At 43.5% G+C, this 22,473-nt stretch overlaps 1 protein-coding gene across 2 annotated transcripts in view; it reads left to right on the forward strand.

The window, feature by feature from the left end:
* Positions 1 to 22,473, forward strand: part of Ropn1 (rhophilin associated tail protein 1) — a 28,699-nt gene that overhangs the window by 5,240 nt on the left and 986 nt on the right. For both annotated transcript variants that reach the window (XM_021185101.1, XM_021185102.1), the window contains exons 2-5: positions 11,428 to 11,555; positions 14,663 to 14,780; positions 15,870 to 16,031; positions 21,998 to 22,173. In XM_021185101.1, coding sequence (XP_021040760.1) covers positions 11,440 to 11,555; positions 14,663 to 14,780; positions 15,870 to 16,031; positions 21,998 to 22,173 — 572 coding nt within the window. In that variant the 5' untranslated portion in view covers positions 11,428 to 11,439. The remainder of the gene's footprint in view (positions 1 to 11,427; positions 11,556 to 14,662; positions 14,781 to 15,869; positions 16,032 to 21,997; positions 22,174 to 22,473) is intronic.

Here is a 22,473-nt window from a genome sequence, read left to right on the forward strand (position 1 = left end):
GAAGGAGAAGGAGAAGGAGAAGGAGAAGGAGAAGGAGAAGGAGAAGGAGAAGGAGAAGGAGAAGGAGAAGGAGAAGGAGAAGGAGAAGGAGAAGAAGAAGAAGAAGAAGAAGAAGAAGAAGAAGAAGAAGAAGAAGAAGAAGAAGAAGAAGAAGAAGAAGGTTGGATTGGAAAATTCTGTTAGAACTTAGCACCCTTTGGTTCTTGTGAGTCCATCTAAGAGAGATGAAGAATGTGCACTGCACTATTCTGAGTCCCCCTTCACTTGGAACAACTATTTAGAATGTGCTTTTAAAAATTAGGACCTGTAGGTTGGAGAAATGGCTCAGTGGTTAAGAGCACTGACTGCCCTTCCAAAGGTCCTGAGTTCAATTCCTAGCAACCACATGGTGGCTCACAACCATCTGTAATGGGATCTGATGCCCTCTTCCGGTGTCTGAAGACAGCTGCAGTGTACTCATATAAGTAAAATAAATCTTTTTTTTTAAAAAATTAGAACCTATTCTGACAAACAACCTTTGTTCTGCTCTAAGGTGCTAAGAATGAACTTCCAGGATGCAAATGAGATCATCCAGTATGTCTTAGCTACTTGTGAGAACAGAAAAACATAGTAACATAGTATTTATTTAAGTTTGGGTCTGCCCTAACACCTGCCCTGTCAAGGAAATCCTTGGCATTCACTTACTTTCTTCAAGGAGAGAGAGCATATGGTACTGTGTGGATAGCAGTGAACCACACCTAACTCTTGACTGTGCACAGCACAACCTGATACCTGTGTGCACCATTTATCAACTTTACACACCTCTCTGTTGCTATTTGAAAAGATGCTTGTTTTGTGTGCACACACACACACTTCTGAAGGCAGAAAGAGCGAGTATCAGCTGCCCTGGAGCCAGACTTACAGGCAGTTGTGATCTGCCCAATTGCATGCTGTGAACCAAACTAGGGTCCTCACCAAAAGCAGTAATGCACTCTTGGCTGCTGAGCCATCTTTCCAGGAGAGTCACTTAGGTTGAAAGAAAATCATCCCAGAAAGTAATACTGGCCAGCAGGAAAGGAGACCACAGGGAGGGGAATTAAATAGCTCAATATTGGTGGCCTCAAAATTATGTCATCTGTCAACAGTGATGAAAATCATATGTAGAAATTAAATAAATGATAGCAATAGTATAAGGTAGGAGAAGAGTATTGAGTTCAATTATTATAAGTACTTTCACTATCCAAGAAGTAAAAGTAAGGCTAGATTTAATAAATTAGGGATTCGCGTTATAATCTTTAGGGTAACCTGAAAGGGAACAAATAATGCATATCTCAAAATTGAATAACAAAATTTAAAATACTAAAATTGTTTGTTCAAATTCAAAACTAAAAATCAGATAACATAAATATAAAAGAAAAACCAATATATTAGAAAGTATAATAATAAATGCATTTAGAGCCATCAGGGGCTGGAGAGATGAGATGGCTCAGAGGTTAAGAGCACTGACTGTTCTTCCAGAGGTCCTGAGTTCAATTCCCAGCAGCCACATGGTGGCTCACAACCATCTGTAATGGGATCCAATGTTCTCTTCTGGTGTGTGTCTGAAGACAGAGACAGTGTACTCATATACATAAAATAAACAAATCTTGAAAGAAAGAAAGAAAGAAAGAAAGAAAGAAAGAAAGAAAGAAAGAAAGAAAGAAAGAAAGAAAGAAAGAAAGAAAAAGAAAGGAGAAAGAAAGAAATGAATTTTTAAAATAATGATATAATTGAGAAACTTTCAGTATTTTTTAATATACTTTTAAAGAAAGTTTTTAATATGTGGTTTGTGAAACAATTAACAAAATAAAGCTGACAAGCCAAGTTGACCTTAAATATGAGCATTAAAACTATATATTATGAGGAATTTTATAATGATGAATTCATTCAATAGAAAAAATTTAAATCTAAATATTTTTATATATACTATAATACATGTGTGTGTATGTATGCTCTATAATAGCATGAAAATTGAACCAGTAACAATGATCAAAACTAAAAGAATACACAAAAATTATATAGACACTTCCACACGCATTTATCCTCTCCTTTTTTTCTCAAGATGCAATGTTACTACGTAGTCCAAACTTGCAATCTTACTGCCTTTATTTCCCAAGTGTTGAAATCACAAGCACGTTCCATACTGCCTAGTTCAGAAGGAGATCCGACATCTTTCTTGTTATTCATAATGGAGCAAACAGAAGAGTTAAATCCAATGTCAAAGGTTTGAGCTACATAACTAACCCTCTGGGTGTATATGGAACGTGACCCTCAGCCAGTACAGACTCACCTTCCTTTCCAAGGACACGTAGAGTATCTACAGAAACAATCTAAAGAGGAGACACAGATGGGAGGGAGTAGAACCTCAGAAAATGTATCTCCAAAGTGATAGAAGAGACAACTGAGCAGCAGAAACAGTTAGGAGCTAAGTGGACTTAGAGCAAACAGGCTGGCAGAGCCATTTCTGGTGGAATGAGACAGATCTTGAGGGAGTGATCAATTTAAAAACAAAATCCAGAATTGTCGAAGAAAATATGTCACCAGAAGAATCATTAGATTCAGAAACGAGAGAGACATTTACTATATCTATGAAATTAGTGTCAAGGCAGTCCAAGATGGACGCTTTTCTAGAAGGAAGCTGAGGAGACACTGCAGAGGGAGGGCACCGGTCAGTCTCGGGGGCAGCCTGTGAAGTCTGGCAGAGAAGAAAATTAGATCACTCTAGACACAGTGAGATCAAAAAACAAATTTTAAAAAGGAATGCAGATTGCGGGTTGCTTAATGGGAGATGTGCAAGGGATGTGCCTGGGATGGCATTTCCCAGAGATTGCAAAGGGATAAACGTCAGTCTTGCCCTTCAGGTCTTGTGCAGGATAGGGACTGAGCTTGATGCTGGCAGAGGGACTAGGAGACCTGGGGACATTGAGAGCATCAGAAGAGAGTGTGTAAGTTCACTCTGACACACCGAAGTCTCTCAGGTAGGAAGCAACCATGTCTTCCACCCAGTGAGGAGAGTCAGTGGGTAGGAAGCAAGTTAGGAGTGAACTAAGAAACCCAGTTATTGTTGCTGGGGAACACATACTAAGCAGAAATATTTAGTAGGTCAGCTATGTAGTTGGTGTGATATAAAGTGTTGGGGCGGGAGGGGTGTTGTAGTGGATGTTATTGTAAGACTTACATTGTTTTACGCAACAAATATGGAGGGAGGCTTCAAGAATACACTGAGTTGAATGTCGTTGTCAATTATGGGAAGCCTAATTTGACGCAAGCCAGAGTGCTAGAGTTAAGTGTGAAGGGTCAGTATATCGCACTTAATACGGTAGCTAAACTTGTGCCACATGGGCCCCTCTGTCTTGGCTCACTCAGCTTACACAACCTGAGAGTCACATGACCAGCTCAAAAAAATCTCTATGTTTTGGTGTTCTCCTAAATCTAACAGGTGATCAGAAGCATTAAAAGACCTCATCGCCCCGCTGACCTCAGCAAACTGCTTCAGTCCATGTAGACCAAGGCACAGCTCCATCTCTTTAGGCGGGTCCCCACCCCTCCCCTTCCCCCAGTGCCAGCCCTGGGTCACTTGGATTTTTCACATTTATTCCTCATCCCTCCCACTTTATTTAGATAGTAATGAAGGTGTCCTTCCGTCAGTGTGATTATCTGGAATCTATTACTTTACAATCAGAAGAGGTTTGTCTGCACTGTCAACTTGTCTCCTAATTTCTTCTGGGAGTCTGATCAATATTTTAGTTAAGTCATAAAAATTAGCTAATTGTTCTAGCAACCAGCATTTTTCTAGATTACTTTGTAACGAATGTTAGTTTTACACTATATAAAAGCTCATCTTTTACCAGAAATCGATTGCAACAGCTACCAACAAATCTCTTTTATCACACATCGTCATAAGACAATGAGGCACGTTTTAAAGCAGAAAACGGGGCTCGACTTAGGAAAGATTTCTCTCCCAACCATTGCCCCTTTTGAATGTCAGCACACAGGCATGTAAAACAATGACATGTAAAAACAAGCAAACAGTGTTCTTTTGTCGTCTCCAGAGAAGAGGATGAAACCAGCAAACTCCTTCGTGTGGGTGACTTGTTAGGGACACAGCAAAGAACAACTCCATCACAGAGCAGTCATGGATGCATATGGAACCAGCGTGGCCTGAATTGCATTATTAACATCCTTTTAAAATGGAATTCACGGCCACAGGTGACTGAGCAGACCAGGGTGCCTACGGGAGCAATCGCAGGCATCCAGACCCCTTGGAGTTCAGAGAGCAAGGGACAGCATGAGAAGTTCTAACTTCTGTTGTGTGGCTCTGTCTGCTCAGACAGTCTGGGTGACATCCAGGACATCTTATTGTCTTGCTGTGTCTCTCTCCTCCTATTCTTATGTCGTGTGCGATTTGTTTGGTACTTCCTGGCAGGATAGTTGAAGTCCTCCAAACATGCCTCTTCAGACACTCTAACTAGTGCATTAACCAAACACAGCTAGAGCTACAGGTTCCTCACGCTGCATGGAAACCTAGTGATTCTGTTACATGGAGAGTGTCATGTATCTCTGAACAGTGCTGGTCCAGAGCTGCCCTTCCCCTATTCCTTTTAGGTTCTTATGGGACCAAATAGTTCCCATATATGTTCATTTCTCAGACAGGTTACTATGATGAGAAACTCTGAGGTGGGAGACATCTTGGCTTTATTTCCTCATCACGTGACCATTTCTTTCTTTGACCTCCGGATGACATAAACCACCATTGTCACAAATGCTTTTTCAGTTTTCTAGAGCAGTGCTTTTTCTAGTGTGGTTTAGGAGACTTCTGAGAGGCCCTGACTCTGTAAGGGGAGGTATATGTGTAGTCAATGCTGTTTTTTGTGACAATATGGTCATTATACTCCATCTTCACTCTGAAAGTGCACAGTGGAGATTCCAAACATGATGGAATATCAATAGGACATGAAGACTTAACTCTGTAGTAAGCCAGACACCGAGATACTTGGGAGAAGAGCGAACAGGCCACTCTGTGTAGATATTTTCATAAAAATATGCTATTTACATTAAAATCTGAGAAATTTATATATTTAAATTTTTTAGTTTGTTTCTAAAATAGTGAATGCTGATAGACTTAAGCCATTAGCAAAAGCAGCTGGGAGGGAAGAGTGGGGGTGGGAAGGGATTGGAGGGGAAGGAACGGGAGTTGAATTGATAGAAATACATTATGAACTCTCAAACAAACAAAAAGAAACCATAAAAAAATCCCACTCACAAAGTAATTTTAAAAAATATAATCCTGATCCTTTGGGGCTGGCAAGATGGCTCAGTCAGTAAAGGGGCTTGCTGCCAAGCCTGAGGTTCTGAGTTCCATCCTTGGGACCCACATGAGAGAAAGGAACTGACTCCTCAAACTGACCTCTGACCTCTACAGGTGCACTGTGGCACATGTGCCCCGCCTGATAAATAAATACCTTTCACTCACCAGGGACATTATATCATTTGAAAGTTTCTGTTAAGGCTTGGCATCATTCACCTGGCAGGAAAAAGAATGTAAATTTAAAACAATTCTCTCCATAGATTCCTAAGTGAATTATGTTTCAATTACTGAATGTTTTGTGGGTCTTTAAAAAGTGCTGAGCTAATTAATATATATGAATATGTATAATATATATAAGAGATATAAGATATATATTGAGATATAAGACTCTGGCTCTCTATATATTGAAGATCCAGAGTCTCACACCAGCTGGGCAAGTGCTGTACTGCTGAGCTTAATCCCCAAGCTCAGGATTATTCTTTAAGGCAGGAAAAGGTGTAGATCAGGCATTCAAGGAGACTGCAGGCTTTGGACTGCAGCAAACCACTGGTCAAAGAAAGCCAAGTCAAAGTTTTTGAAAAATTGAGCACTTAGGAAGGGGGACATTTAGAAACTGTTAAATGTAATGATTAAAAAGGTGATGTTTTAATATAAGTATTTCAAGAACCATATAATTAAAATACTTGGAGGTTTTAAATAAAATCCATGTTAAGTCATAGATTTTATTGAATTGATTGTATTAATTTTTTCATTTTTATTTTAGAAGCAAACATGATATGCAATTTCTATAAGCAAAACAAGATAAGTCATTAAAAAATACATCAAATAATCTGATTTGAGACTAACAGCAAAAGCCAAAATTGCCAGTAATGGTGGTTCTGTAATCTTGGCACTTGGGAAGCAGAAACAGGAGGCTCTTGAGCCCATGACCAACCTAAACTATTCAGTGAGATCCTGTGGCCAAACCCAAGGATTGGGGCGGAAGCTCCTCGGTGGTGGAGCCCTGGCCTTCCCTGTGCAAGGCCCTGTTCTTGATCCCCAGCACAAAAATCCCAGAATAGGGACATGAACTGGCACAACTGAACAAATATAAATTTAATTAGAGACAGATAATGGTAGACTATAGAAGCATATACTTTGTTGCGAAGAAGTAATGTGAAAACTTAAGAGCAAATTTAAAAGACTATGAAACACATATGCACAAGGTTTGACACTGCGATAATAAATATATCACAGTTAAAGCAAAAATCAGATTTACAGGGATGGCTTTACTGTCACGTACGACAGGGAAAGCCTCTATGCGTGCCTGGCAGCAGGTGTTACACATAAAACTTTAAGCACGAACAAACAAGAAGTACTGAAAACCTGGAACTTTACTGTGCCAAACAGCATCCAAATAGAATTTCAACTCCTGCACGACTGTAAGTGGTTGTAAAGTTTGTGTCACTATAAACTGTTTACAGGCGTCACGCTCTCGCTGTACACGTGTTAGCCATCTCCCACAGTCACTATAAGGGGCTCTGCTTTGGTGAATAGAGGAGACAGAGCAGGATTTAATGCAAAATGTGCAGTGCAAACCATATTTGCTACTACCCAGACTTTCTCGGAAAGCTCAGGAGGGTGTCAAGATGAGCACTTAGGTGGTGTGGGTTTGGATAGAAGAAAAGGAGGCAGTTCAAGAGGCAGTAACCTTCCCAGGAAAAAAGGGAAACTAAGGCATACATTATTGTAAATGTAATTCCTTAGAAAGTGACTGCAGTGGATGGTGTTAACAGTAATGGCAAGAAATATGTAATTTAAAATATGTGCAAATTGGAGACTGGAGAGATGGCTCAGCGGTTAAGAACACTGGCTGGCTGTTTTTCCTCATGACCCAGGTTCAATTCTTAGCACCCACATGGCAGCTTACCACTGTCTGTAATTCCTGTTCCATCATGAGATCCAGCACTGTCACACAGACACACACCCAGTCAAATCACCAATGTACACAAAATAAAAAATAACATTTTATAAGGACCTTGACAGTCTGGCTCTCAAATTGTGAGCAGGGCTTTGCGGTCTATGAGAAGCAGTGAAGACTATGGTTGTGACCATCCTGGGTAGGATGGACTAGAGAATGACCTGAGATGTGGATGCTGAGTAGGAGGGTGCACAGTGGCTGAGGAAGAGCTGGACCAGAGAGGGAGGGTGGAGATAGAGAGGCATGAACTGGAGACACATATCAAAGGAACTGTCAATGGGATTCAGCGGAACTCAACAGACTGGAGAGAATGCAAGGGCAAACCCAGTGCTTTGAGGCCACAGGGCCCACACACACACACACACACACACACACAAGAGAGAGAGAGAGAGAGAGAGAGAGAGAGAGAGAGAGAGAGAGAGATGCAGATGCAGAATTTGAGAGGGACCCCTTAATGAGAACTCCAAGAAGATCCCAGGAAAGGATAAGCTCACATGCTACAGATATTGGGGGTGGGATTGCTAATCCTTGTTTATGGGGGAAGGATGAGTTACAAGAGGAGACAAGGCAACAGTGCTAGAGATGGTATGTGACAGCAACAAAAGGGTCTCAGCAAGAGGGACCCAGCAAGGAAAGGACTGGCTCATTTAACAGGCTGCTCCCACCAGCGTTCAAGCCTTGTCTCTACCACTTTCCTCAGTGCTGTGATAAAATCCCTGACCAAAGCCACTTAAGGAAAAAAGGGTGGTTTTTTTTCTTTTTAAAGATTTATTTATTTTATGTAAGTACACTATTGCTCTCTTCAGACACACCAGAAGAGGGTGTCAGATTCCATTACAGATGGTTGTGAGCCACCATGTGGTTGCTCATGACCTCTGGCAGAGCAGTCAGTGCTCTTAACCGCTGAGCCATCTCTCCAGCCCTGAAGAGTGGTTGCGGCAGGACTGCAGGAGCAGGTGGCTGCTGGTCACATGTGGTGTCTTCACTCAGGAAGCAGAGAGATGGGTGCTTGTGCTCAGCTGGCTGCTTTCTTTTTATGCAGCCGTGGGCCCCCCCAGGTCGGGTTGGTGCTGCCTACCGTTAGGGCTGGCCTTCGTACATCCGTCAGCCTAATCTAGGTGGCCTTCAAGCTGATTATAGACCCTGCCTAGAATCTAGATATCAACCATCATGCAGCTCATCGCAAAAATCCATTCTGTTTCTTAGCTTCATCCTAATGTAGAATGATATCTACCTGTGAGCTGTTTTAAGAATTAAAAGTGAAAATGTATGTATAATATCTAGTATGATAGTTGGCACGAGACACTCAAGGATGTAATTGATTACTTTTAAGAAAATGATAGAAAATAAGAGGAGAGAATGAAAAATTTTAAGAAAGTCTGAGCATCAAGGAATGATAAGAGGAACGGAGGATATACTGCAGATGTTTACTGGGCTTGGATCTCCTGTGTGTACCTCAGCTCTGAGCTGGTGGAGGCAGGAGAATCATTGGAGCTTACTAGCTTTCAGCCTCGCCAAGAAAAATATAAGCTCCAATTTCAGGAAGAGGCCCTGACTCAAAGGAATAGGGGAAAGTGACAGTGGAGGACATTGATGCCTGCTTCAGGCCTCTGAGAATGCACATGGGGGCAAATACCCTTGAATGCACCCTCAGGTGCATACACTCACATGAGTGTGAGCATGTGCGTGCACACACACACACACACACACACATACACACACTTTTTAAAAGGTCCTATCAAGAAAAGTAAAGATGGTAAAATAGTGGAACCAGTTTCTTGGTTCCTCAGAAATGTGGTTGAACTTAGCATGTGACCCAGCCAGCTACCTCTGGTTACATACCCAAAAACTGAAAGCAGAGAACAATTAGATATTATGTACATGTGTTCGTAGCAGCACTGTTAAAGTCCCCAAAAGATGCCAACAGCCTTTTCTAAGTGCCCAAACGGGTACATATTTATGGAAGGTCATACAAGTCTAAAAAGGATGGAGATTCTGGTGCATGCTACAACATTCGTGAAGCTGAAAGACATTATACTTCATAAAATAAGCCAGATCTGGAAGGACAAAGGTGTGTGACTCATGAGCATCGGGTACCTAAAGGTTCTCAAATTCACAGGATTGGAAAGGTGGAGTCACGGTTGTCAGTGGCGAAGAGAAAGAAAGCCTGGGTCTTTTGTTCAATCACAGTTTCCATTTGGTGAGCATGAAAGGGCTCTGGAAATGGGTGGTGTTGCTGACTGCACAGCGGTGTCGATGAATGCATTGCCACGGAGCTGTAGGCTGAAAAGGATTAACATGGCAAATCAGATATTTTTAATAATGATTAATAATCATTTTACCAGAGTAAGTTAAGATACACACAAATAAGATAAGCAATCTAAGACACTGTCGTTTACCAAATAAAATAGGTTGGAAAAGTCATCAAAAAACAAAAAAAAATACAGTTCACAGTGCTGCACTTGGTGGCTAATACCTGTAATCCAAGCAGCTGAGGGTGGAAACAGGAAAACGGGGGGGGGGGGACTTAACTCAGGACAAATGAGGTCGGGACCAGCCTGAGCTACCTGAGACCCTGTCTCCAAAGAAAACAAAAAGAGCTTGCAAAAGTAGCTATGGAAAACATTGTTAAGACATAAAAAAATAAAATGTGTAATATAAATATAGCTATAAATATGACAATGAGACATCTATGCAGCTGCCATCTGGCTTAAACATGCAAAGTTGCTAGTAGTCTCAAGACCCCTCTGGTATATTTCTGGTGACATCCCTCTCCTCGCCAACTCTAGATTGCTATTCATCACCCCTAGTCATTTCTGCAATAACTAGGGGGGCCAAAGCAATATCCTGGATTCCCACGGGCACCATGAGACTCCCCCACGGCGGTGTACTTCCAATTATAGATATATGTATCACCCTCTCATGATTATTACAGTATTTAGGGGGATCCCAAACAATGCCCTGCTTCCCCCTGGTAACCATGAGATGCCCTCATGATGATGTGAGAGCGGCAGTAGCCAAAGCGTTTATCCCGATAAAGGAAATCTTTCCCTAAAATGACGTGCCGCAAAGTCTCTCTTGTCAGTGTTAGCATCTAAGCCAACTATTGCACAGTTGGTGGCTTCTTTTCACCTTCCACCTTTCCTGCCTTTGTGGCCTTTCCAGATATGACTGTCCCTAGAGTTTAAAAACCTGCTCTGTTGATTTCTGTACATAGCTGACACATTTAAGGCCTTTTATTGTGGTTAGAGATAAGCACGGATTCTTTCCAACTGTCTTAGTTTGGATTGATAAGGATTTGGGGGGGGGCTACTTTTGTAAACTCCATTTCTCCTTTTTACATATATAGTGGTTACTTTTATTACTTTTTATAATCTTTTATATTAATTCGTGAAAAATGTTAGTAGAATGTAGACATAGTTGGCTCTTTATGAAGTCTAAAATTAAACATGATCCCCTTCTTCCAAATAAACAAACAAACAACTGAAGAGTAGTGGAAATGCCACCTCCTAAGACCACAGTCTTTTCTTCTCAGGGTTTTCCAACTAGGCATTGTTGGTGTAGATCTAAACTTACAGCTGACCTGTGGCTTCTTGGGGCTGTTTCTCTCCCCTCCCCACCCCACCCCCCAAAATCTATGGAGACAGCTCTCAGTGCACACCACTACACACAGGCTATTGTTTCCAGTCTGAGTTCTCACACAAAAGATGTTAGCCTTTGCGCCCACACCAAACATAGTGTCTTTTGTGGGATCTCGAGTGCAGCCAGAAAGGGAAAAGGAGTCTTTTAGTCTGGTCTTTTGCTTTCAGTGGGCCGAGCCCTGGTCTCTCCCCTCCTTGCACTGCCATTCATATCAGCATTTGAGCTCTTTCCGACCACATTAGCCTCCGGGTCAGCTCAGATTCTTCGGGTTCCCTATTCTGCGTTCTGTGTCACTTATATCGTGGGGACCATCCACCAGAGAAACCCGCTACTCAGACGTGGGTTAAAGCCAATAGAAAGACTTCTAGACTAGCAGAACCTCCAAAACGAGTGTTAATGTAGGGTCTAGAGGATCTCTTATTCTAAACAGCTTTCTTACGTTTCATGATTGCTTAGGACTCAAATAAAATCCTCGCGTTCTGTTTGGTCCTGTTTGTAGGTCAAGCGATCAATGCCTCAGACAGACAAGCAAGTATGCATCCCACCGGAGCTGCCGGAATTGCTGAAGCAGTTTACCAAAGCTGCCATTCGGACCCAGCCTCCTGATCTCATACAGTGGGCGGCCGAGTAAGTTGTTTCTCTCAGAGGGCAGATATTAAGAAAGAGGGTTTGTGGGAAACCGAGGAGGTTGGCAAGCCTACAGTCAGGCAGTGCAGGCAGGTTAGTAGAAACTGAGTCTTTAAAATCCACACACAAATGTATCCACACGCAAGAGCCCTTCCCTAAACTAGCCAGATTGAGTAGTAACATGAGAACAGTAGGCCAAGGGTCCTGGGGCAAATAGAATCAGTTAGCTTACCATGTCAGCTAGCACATGCCCGCCCAACCCATCCCTGCATCCCATCTGCTTTCCTGGTTGGAAGGAGTTTAGGAATCTGGCTGGCAGCTCCGCTCGCCTTTCCCCGGTTTACACCTGCAGCTTGTTTTCCTTCTCACCGCTAGATGGCAGCAGTACACCTATTGGATCGGAGCGCGATCCCGCGGGGAGGAGGCGGTGGGATCTCTCCAAGCTGGTTTCCCCTGATTAATGAAACACCTTCCTTCATGGCTGTGGAAACACATACTTGGGCAAGACTAAAGACACTTTGCACCCAGTCTTTGGGGAGAAAATTCTTTTTTAATTGATTTTTTAAAAAATTGATCTTTCCCCGTCTGCATGAAGATGTCCAAGGTCACATGGCTTTCTGGGAACGGTTGTAGAGCTGAGGAGGTCAAGTCGCTCTATGGTGTGCTTGTAGCACACTGGCTTCTTGAAGAGCCCCTAGAGGCTGCTCGGTGGGTGAGCTTGCACAACAGGGGCGGACTTCACCGCAGCGGCTTTACATAGAAAGCCTCTCAACTATGAAATTGTTTCTTAGACACACGTGCCTGCTGGAAAGTGGACAGCCTGGCTTGGTGCAGGGGGTTGGGAGCTAACAAGACCTTACTGGGGCCTTTTCTAGATGTTTTTATTGCTGGATGATTACTTCCTTAGCGGTGTCTCTGTGAGAAGATACCTCAGACTGTAGAGGGGAGGGGCTAAGGAAAGAGAACCTCCAGCAGGTGGTGGAGACATCTAGGCTGAGCCAGAAGGAAGCTTTTTAGAATGGAAGGAAAGTAATGCAGTCTAGAGTTGCTTTGCCTAGTCATGAATCCTGTGTCGTTTTCTATCTTGAATTGTGTGCATTACCTCTAAGATCGGACTTTAACGTCAGAAGGCTAATTTCTTTTGGCATAGTCGGACAGATTTTGTTTTATGCCATATGATTGCTTCAAACCGCATTTTAATGTCCTTGTGCTGCTGCATTATCGCAAGAAAAGTGACATTTCTCGATATTGTCCCTGACATTTATGGAGGGAAACTTTTCCACCGTGGTAACCTGCTTGCTCCGTATTGTATGATGTGCTATAAATTTTTTAGACATCCGTGCAAGATCAGTTTGTACTTCAACAGCAGTGAGAAAGAGCATGACTTAAGAACATTCTCTATCCAGTTTAGACATCAAAGGCACTTACCGGATCGCTTTCTGTGGCTTACAATCTTGTGTTCTAGCAGATGGAACACCACCGAGTATCTCCAAGATAAAATAGGTTTTTAGTTCATAACATGCAAGAATTTCCTCCCCTATGTCCCAACAAAGAAGAAGCCAGCTCCCCACCATCAGCAGGGCCTATACTGATTTGTCCTGAAGCAAGCATGAGACAGCTAAAACTGTAACCACAGAATCATTCACTTGCAAATACAATGCAAAGATACGGAGGAATGAATCCATGGTTGTGGCTACATTCTCTAACCAACTATACTAACAACTCCAAAGCTACTTGGAGAGTGCCACATATCCACCCAGGCACTTCTCTGTGATGGGATGCTGTAGTATTGCTGTCCCGGCTTTAAATCCCCTCCCCCACCCAATCTGATTGTAAGGTCAGGCCACATCCCAGTCCGGGTGCTCCACTGTACCACTCTCACCAGACACCGGTCTGTCTACAGAGATGGCTCATGTACAGGGTCAAAAGTGACAAAGTCTTTCTACAGCCGCTCCCACTGAGGACCTCTAGCCACAGACTGGAAGTTGTGTGGTCTGATTCCCATCTCTTTAGTTCTGTTTGCTTTGTGTCTCAGAAAAGGGCAGTAGTTAGCGCTGTCATGTAGACTGACCCTAAAATGGGCTTCTGTAAAACACCCCACCCCGCCCCGTTTTATACTACCTGGTGATGGAGGGGCAGAAGTCGGTGGTTCATGAATAAGACTTTGGGTGTAGACACCCTGGCGTCATATTGCTCATGCCCACTCCCTGTGGCAGTCAGCTTCTTTCCATATCACTCCAATCTTGACATGGGGTTTGACCTATCTTTCACATCACCCCCAAACAGAGTCCACCCCACGAGGCAGTAGCACACAGCAGGCGTATCTAACTGAAAATTCTGAGGGATGAAAGAACAGGACTGCTTCATAGACACCATATCAACTTATGCCGTCACCATATCAACTTATGCCGTCCCCTTCCTTGCCATGCCTCTTCTCCTGGGCCTTCCTGAGGGCCTTGCCAGCCTTTCTTCCCCTTGCTCAAGCCCCACACAGGCCTCACTACCTCAAGCCAGAAACCCTTTCCCACTCCCCCAGGAACCGTTCTATCTGCACGAATCTTCATATAATCACGGTATTCATGCCTAACAGATCCGCAAGAATGGATATTCTATGCATATCCTAGGATCTCTCTGTCTATGAAAATAAAACACCAGGGCTGGAGAGATGGCTCAGTGGTTAAGAGGACTCACTGCTCTTCCAGAGGTCCTGAGTTCAATTCACAGCAACCACACAGTGGCTCACAACCATCTGTATTGGGATCTGATGCCCTCTTCTGGTGTGTCTGAAGGCAGCTACAGTGTATTCATATACATAAAATAAATAAATACATCTAAAAGAAAAGACTAAGAAGGGAAGGGGGTGGGGATGCGATTCATTGGCTGTTTATTATTCTTAGAGAAAAATAAAACCTTTTTATACCCTGAGCACTCTTCATTCCTTAAAGTGGAAATAACACAATCAAACTTTCCCCATTTGCAATAAAATCAAACACAGCTAAATACTATCTTTTATCTACTCAGCCAGAAAAAAAAAAAGTAAATTTATAAGTATCTAGAGGCCACTAAAACCTGGGAACCTCCTCTATCCCCCACCCCTTCTCTTGTAGATATTTCGGGGCCATGTCCCGTGGAGAGATTCCTCCAGTGAGAGAGAGGTCTGAACAAATCCCTTTGTCCAACTGGGCTGAGCTGACACCTGAGCTGCTGAAAGTCCTGCATTCTCGGGTAAGGAGCTCTAGGGATGCTGCGGAAACTGAGTGGTTACATCAGGGCCATCTGAATGCCCGCCAAGCAGCTGGCCGTTAGCACTGCCCCCAAAAGCTTATTAAGTCCTGGCCTCAAAGAGACTTGTCCTTCAGAGAAATGGGAATTAGTGTGGAAGAGACTGGATCCTTGAGCTGTCCTGGGGTCATCACAGATCCCCCGCCCCATCCCCCAGATGTCAGAGGATATACAGGGGCTCAGTGTAATCCATACCACCTGTCTTAAAGGGTATCGGCATCACGCTAACAGAGCCAGACCATGAGAGGTCTACCGCAGGCTGGTGTAAAACCAGCACACCCTTCTTGGAAAACCCTCCACACATTATCACAGGAGTTAGCCCGTGAACGGGAAAAAATGGACTGGCTTGAGAAAATTCTGTGCTTTGGCCAGTTGTTGGGATACAGTTGAGCGGCATGGTGCCCCACATTAGGATAGAGGATAGGGGAGACTTGGGTAATTCGGGGCACACTCAACCTTGGGTTCAGAGGCCCTGGCAATGTGCTGGAACCTTAATGAGGTACCCGCATCCTGGCTGCATCCTTAGCTAAGGGGAATCCGTCACTTCCCTTTGCTCTTTAGATGCCAAGACTTCTGTGGAGTGAACCCAGCAAAGCTCTCAAGGTCCTGGAACCAAACAATGTTAGATACCTATCCTAAACCCCAGGATCAGCCATAGGGTGTCACATGTCACTGATGCAGAGACAGGAGGGACACACATGAGATTCAATACAGAGAACTATGTGTACTCTAGGAGAGATGTCTCAGCCTGCCTCTAATGTCCCATCTGCCTTCCAGGGCCAACCTAAGAACAAAATTAGAGAGCATAAAGGCATCATAAGAAATGAAATGGACTCTACATGGGTCTCTCTACCATAATTCTGACATCTGGAGTTTAAAAATATTAAACTACATCACAGCATCACAAAGACAATTGTCAAACGGGATTCTCTGCCTCTCTCTAGCTCCCAGTTCCCCTCCTTGTGCTGGGAGAACTCAGAGCATCTTGCTTGGGGGTCCTCATGTGTGTTTTGCGTGTTCCCTGTCCCGAAGGTTGCTGGCAGACTGATCATCCACGCAGATGAGCTGGCCCAGATGTGGAAGGTGCTGAATCTCCCTACGGACCTGTTTAACAGTGTGATGAACGTGGGTCGCTTCACAGAGGAGATCGAGTGGCTGAAGTTTTTAGCCCTTGCTTGTAGCTCTCTTGGAGTTGTAAGTGAGCTTTCTTGTGTTGTGTGACAGAGGATAGAGGGCGGTGGGTGGCTCAGAGGTAGACAGAGACTGGGTGGGGTGGGGTGGGGAGGGGCTCCAGATCCAGTTCTTAGTATACCAAAACGAAACTTTGAAATGCCCCACCATTTTTCTCTGGGCCTGGAAGGACAATCTATCTGCACCCATTCAGATGATAAAAGCAAAGCCAAGCCAAGCCAAGCAAACAAACCCCTGCCTTTCATGCCTCCTTCTGCTCTCTAAATGAAGGTCATTTCCAGGTTCAGCAATCAGAAGCAAGAACTGGTAGAAGGAGGGATGGCTATTATCAGGTTCTGCCAAAAGCTGGCCAATTTGGCTTTGGATTGTTTGTGACTTACAGCCATTGCCCTCAAATTAATTTTCACTCTGCCTTGCCACGTCATTGATGACCTGAAGCTGTGGGATAAGATTTGTTTACTTGTGGGGTCTAGATACCTAGAAGCCAGATTGGTAGAGAAGGTACCACCAGGGGTGTTCAGCCTCATCGAAACCCACTGGTAGCCTTGAGTGGGTATGTGCCTCAGAAAAAAGAGAGCAAAATTATCTTTTCAAACAATGTTAAAGGAACAGGAGAAGAAGGAGAGACTTTAAAAATAAGAATCACGAAGAAAGTAAGCTCGTCTGAGTTCAGGCCTTTCTCAAATGTGACATGCTTGAAAATTGGAAAAGCCACTTTCCTGCTTTGAAGGAAGGTTGCTGAAATCGGCTTTTATGTGCATTTAACACTGAGGTTATCATCTAAGTGGACTCCCTCTTAGTCACTGGTAATGAATGGAAATGGATCAGCCACATCTTTGGAAAGTGAGTTGTTACTAATTGCTAAAGCCTTGGAATTCACTGACAAGCCAACAAAGGAACTCACTGCCTCTGCTCAGGCCAACAGGGCTGGAAAAGTAACTTGTGTCACACGGCGCAGCCAAAGCACGATCTTGGTCTTTCTTTTCAAATATCTTTGGAATGTGTACTTGGCATTTTTGTTTCTGTGTAAATTTAGCAGAAATATTGTAATCCAAAGTTTCCCATGGGTTTCCCCTGCAATTGGCATTATAATCATTTCTCCAGAGAGAAGGAAAGAGGAGACTATTTATGGTTGGGGTTTTTTTTTTCCATTTTCTTTCATAAAAACATTATACACTGTTCTCCAAGGAGGAGAGGCAAACATAGCAGGGCAAATGAGCTGTCAACCNGGNTTGACNTTTGNGGGGGGGGGGGNGCCTTAAGGATTGAAAGAAATCATGAAATCACAAAAGATACTCTGAGACTCTCTCTCTCTCTCTCTCTCTCTCTCTCTCTCTCTCTCTCTCTCTCTCTCTCGTGTGTGTGTGTGTGTGTGTGTGTGTGTGTGTGCGCGCGCGCGCGTGTGGGTGCATCTTGTAATTTAATCTATAGTTAATTCTGACCTTGATCTACCTCATCTTCAAAGGTAGAGTAGGGAAATAATGAGATTTGATCCAGTCTTAGAGCTTAGATCGGTGCAGCAATGGAAACCACCTCCAGGCAAACCCTGCCTCGGGTTTCATGTTCATCCTTCCCCCAAGGTGGCATCTGACTGTTTTAGGACAGGGCTGAGATGGAGGAATCGGGTGTCCTTGGGACCCGGTAATATTCACTGGGTTGCTACTGTCTGGACACTCACTGCTTGTAGCCTAAGCTTTTGCATCTCTCGGATGGATCAAAGCGTCATAATGCTCCCACTGGCTCACCGCAGGTCTCCCTGGTGCTGGCCCTTTGACATTTTCTGTGCATTGTCCTCCCTGTCCCCTTGACTTTGGTCCACTTCCTAGCCTCTCACCACTGTGCAAATGTCTGAGTCATCATCTTGTCCCCATAGCTCGAAGTGGCCTGGGTGACTTTGCAAAGCCACATTCCGACTCCTTTTCTGTTTGTACATCCTGTACCTGGCAGGCTTTCTCTGATGTGCCTGCCTCCCAAACTGGGAGGCAGGACCTCTTTCTTCATCTCTTCTAAAATGAGGAAGTTGGATCAAGTCTTCTATAAAGTCCTTCACCTCTACCAAGCTGTCATTCTCTCCTACTTATCTGCTTCCATCAAAACAGCCTTATGCCCACATCATTCCGTCAAAGAATACCCAGGGCAAGCTCATCCTGGAAGTATAGTCTGTGTACTAAAAGCTGCGGGTGGATGAAGGAGCCAGTGCCTACTCCAGCTTGTGTCATACGGGAGCTTAATCGTGGGGCAGGTCAGTGCTGTAACCAGACAGCTTGCCTTAACTGAACTCATATATTTAAATCCTAAGTCCCAAAGAGATGGTAGTATGAGTGTGACCTTCTGTCACGAGAGTACAATCCTCAGGCATGGGGACTAAGGAGTCTTATAAACGGGGGTTGAAGGAGGCTGTTTGCCCTTCCCACCGTGTGAGAAGACATTGAGATATGCTGTGGAAAAATAGGCCATTGTCAGCCCTTGATCTTGAACTTCGCTTTCAGAACTGTGAGCAATGGGTTTCTGATTTGTATTGAACCTTCTGAGTCTAATACATGTGATTATAGAAGCAAAAGCAAATTCAGTCAAGGTATCACCATGTGGAGAGGGCTTGCGTTCCATGTAACCCATACACCCTTGTAGACCAGTCTAGTAGACGCTTTTCCTTGTTTTGCAAGCAAGCTATGGTCTTTTACGGAAAAGTAGGTTTTGCTCCTGTTAGAAGAGTCTTCTGACCTCATAGGCACATACACACAGATATACATAGACAATAGCTGAAAATGAAATAAAATATTTTTTCTAATTATGTGGACATTAGAATCTAAAGGCTTGTATGAATAATCACTAACTATTTAAGGTCAAATGTACGTTATGGGCTGCAAGGGCTGTGTTATCAACTTACTACACGCTAGGTGGTTTACACAACAGATTCATACTGTCTAACAGCTCTGGAGGCCAGAGTTGAGGCCGCCTCTGCTGACGTAGGAGGGGCTTCCTTCTGTGTCAGCCTAAGTCCGTACAGCTTAGGTCTCCTTCTTGCCATACTCTGCCCATGAGGCATGCTGTCCTAATCATTCCATTGCGACTTAATTAGCTTTTGTACTGCTTATGCTGAGTGACATTTTGATTTGGTTTGGTTTTCTGACAGGATGGCCTTGAACTGTCCAGCCTCCTGCCTCAGCTTCCTGAATGCTGCAATCGCAGGTGTGCACCATTTCATTCATTCCTATTAAGTCTTTAAGTCTCAGTCTCAGATTCTAGGACTTAGGACTGTTGTGCCAGGAACAACACCAAAGGACCACCAAGGAGCCAATTCCAGTGCAATCGCATTAGGGTCTCTTTATTACAAGTTCCAGCTTGGGCTTTGTGCCAACCCTGACGCAGGCCGGGAAGGCAGAGCCCCAAGCCTAGTTTCAGGCAAGCATTTATAGAGACAAACAAGCAAGCAAGGGGGTTTCTAGCCTGGCACACATTTGATTGGAGGCCATTTTATGGCCTTTAACATAATTGGCTGGTGCTGGGAGCCAAACCATAAATTTAACTTCTGCTTTTCTCTTGATTGGTAGTTGTTAGGAAGCCAGGAGCAGGCTTGTAACCTGGAGGTGCAGATTTGTTAGGGAGTAACCTGGAAACTGGTGCTAGGTGCCAGTGTGTTAATTCTAGTTCAACCTTAGGTCAGGTTCTCTAAGATGGAGTATGAACCCAAAAGATCTGGTCTCTCAGGACTTCAACCCTGAGGGGAGGACAGTTCATCCTATAACAGCACCCTAAGAAGAGGACAGCATAATGAAGTAGGCGGTAGAAATACTTTAGAGAAGTAGGAAATGCTGTGGGCAAAATTAGGCAGCTCAGCACACACACTTATGCTTGCAAATATCCTCCAAACCACTTCTGTGTTGATCTATCACATACTTAGGCCTTCCCCTCCCACCAACACTCTCAAATGCACACACACACACACACACACACACACACACACCCCTATAATGTTTGTTTTCCTGGAGCTCCAGAAAACTGGCCTGTTAAAAAAACCACAAACTTCATTTTTTTGTTGTTGTTGTTGTTGTTTTTCATCTCATGGCTTACCATTTTTAAACAATTGTACATTGAAGGTCCTATTTCAGAAAATGTTTCTTAAATGGAAATAAAGTTTAAATACGAATTCAAAATGAATAGTAATTCATTAGGGCAAAAGACATTTAAAATCACTGCCATTCAGTAAAACGGCCTCTAAGAAGATGAGCTAAATTTATTCACATCCTCTTAGGCCTCTCAGTAAAAAAGGACCATGTAGACCGTCATCATATCCAAGGAGCAGATGGCAGTTGAATGTCCACAAAGTTGCCAATGAAGGGGACTTCCCTGGCTAGTCACATGAGGACATAGAGCAGCAGCTTAATTACCCCAGCATACTTAGCTCTCTCTACTCAAGACTAATTCTTGACTGACCCCTGGAGGGTGTGTAAGTCTTTTTTTTTTTTTCTGATGCTGTGATAAAACTCTAACCAAAGTCAATTTGGGGAGGAAAAGATCCATATCACCTTTTATACTTCCATGTCACAGTTCGTCATTGAGAGAAGTAAAGGCAGGCGCTCAAACAGAAACCATGGAGGAATGCTGCTAACTTGATAGCTTTTGCTAATAGCTTTCTTATACAGTCCAGGCCCCTCCCCACCTAAGTAAGGATAGTGCCACCCACAGTGGGCTAGGCCCGCCTACATCAGTTAGTCATAAAGATAGACATGCCCACAGGCCAATCTGATCGAGACAATGTTTCTAATGAGGTTTCCCCTTCCAGGTAGCGCTAGGTTGTGTGAAGTTGACAAGAAGAACTAACCAGAACAGTGAGATAGATAGAGAGAGAGAGAGAGAGAGAGAGAGAGAGAGAGAGAGAGAGAGAGAGAGAGAGAGATTAGATGATTTTACTTATGTGGATCCCCATGAAGAAACTTTTTTTTTATCTTAGGAGACTCCGTCTCTCTAGAGACAGCATACTTCTCTTAACTCTTCTTCCCTCTTGTGGTTTTGCCTCAAGGATAAGAAAAATTCTAATTTCTTTTCTTTTTTTTTCATTTACTTACCATGCTTGTATGTGTGCATGTGCACAGAGTCAAAGAACAGTTTTCAGGAATTGGTTCTCTTTTAATATAGGAAAAACTGGGAATAATAAGTTGATGTTAAGAAGGATCTACTAAACTTGCTTAGGGAATACTAAGTTACCCAGAACAGAGTTAGTTAAAGGAGGGCTCTGGTTCTCTGGTCGGGGAAAGTACACTTGTGCCAGGCAGGCAGAGTGGACCCTGGCTAACAGATACCCAGGGACAGCAGCCTGTTCTGTCTGGAGATGTCTATAATAAGATTTTACATTGTAAATCTCCCTATTCTTCAAACATAACTAAAACATGGGACATGTTTCATTACTCACCATGTAACTCGGGGCCATGAAACTACGTAAGCTGATGGAGATTTCTGGGGAGCTCTGTTCTGTGCGTTAACCAGGACTATACTTGTGCTAAGATTAAAAGTTGTTTCCTGTATTAGTCTCTCCGTCCTCTGAGAGATCTCCCACTGGAAAGGGGTGTTAATTCTGCAACCCTTTCAACATGTGGTTCCAGAGACTAAATCTAGGGTCATCAGGCTTGTGCCTGGCACCTTTTCTCACTGAGCCATCTTATTGGTCCAAGATAGTGCTAATTTTGTAGGGTGAAAAATCAGTTCTCCTTTGAAGAGGTTACTCTAATTAAACTTAACAAACATCTTAACGTGTTTAGCAGTTTATAAATTGAATTTCCTCCAGGAGAGAAGGGGACTATCATTGGCCAGTATGTTTAGAATGAATTGATTGACGTATGCTAAGCTCTTGGGCCCTTCTCACTCCTAAGAGATAATTTTGTGGGTTTTTTTTTCCTTGAGTCTAAACTGATCTCCGGGAATCTGGCCTGGAAGGGTGACTTTCTCCTTTCTTTTGTCTTACGGTTTTCTAGACCATTGCCAAAACTCTCAAGATAGTGTGTGAAGTTTTATCCTCTGACCATGATGGAGGACCACCCCGCATTCCTTTCAGCACCTTCCAGTTTCTGTACACGTATATCGCTGAAGTGGATGGGGAAATCTCTTCATCCCATGTTAGCAGGATGTTAAACTACATTGAACAGGAAGTGTGAGTAACCTCGCGGATGGGAAGCAATGGTGCACTGGGCTGTGGATCTAGGTGGTCCAGAGTGAGGCTGCTGCCGACAGTCCCTGTCAGACAATAGCTTCATCTACTTTTTTTTTTTTTTTTACTTCTATAATGATGTGAAAGCATTTGGGTTCAGTAGAAGCTAAATTTCAAATTTTTTGAACCTCTATACAATTTCCTGGGCTAGCAATATTTGCAGTTTAGTAACCTACCCTGATGCTGACAGATGCTGCGTGTCAGAGCTCTCAACCAGCCTCTTTATCACCAGGCAAACAATAC

The sequence above is a fragment of the Mus caroli genome, chromosome 16 (genome assembly GCF_900094665.2).
Source record: "Mus caroli chromosome 16, CAROLI_EIJ_v1.1, whole genome shotgun sequence".
NCBI lineage: Eukaryota > Metazoa > Chordata > Mammalia > Rodentia > Muridae > Mus > Mus caroli.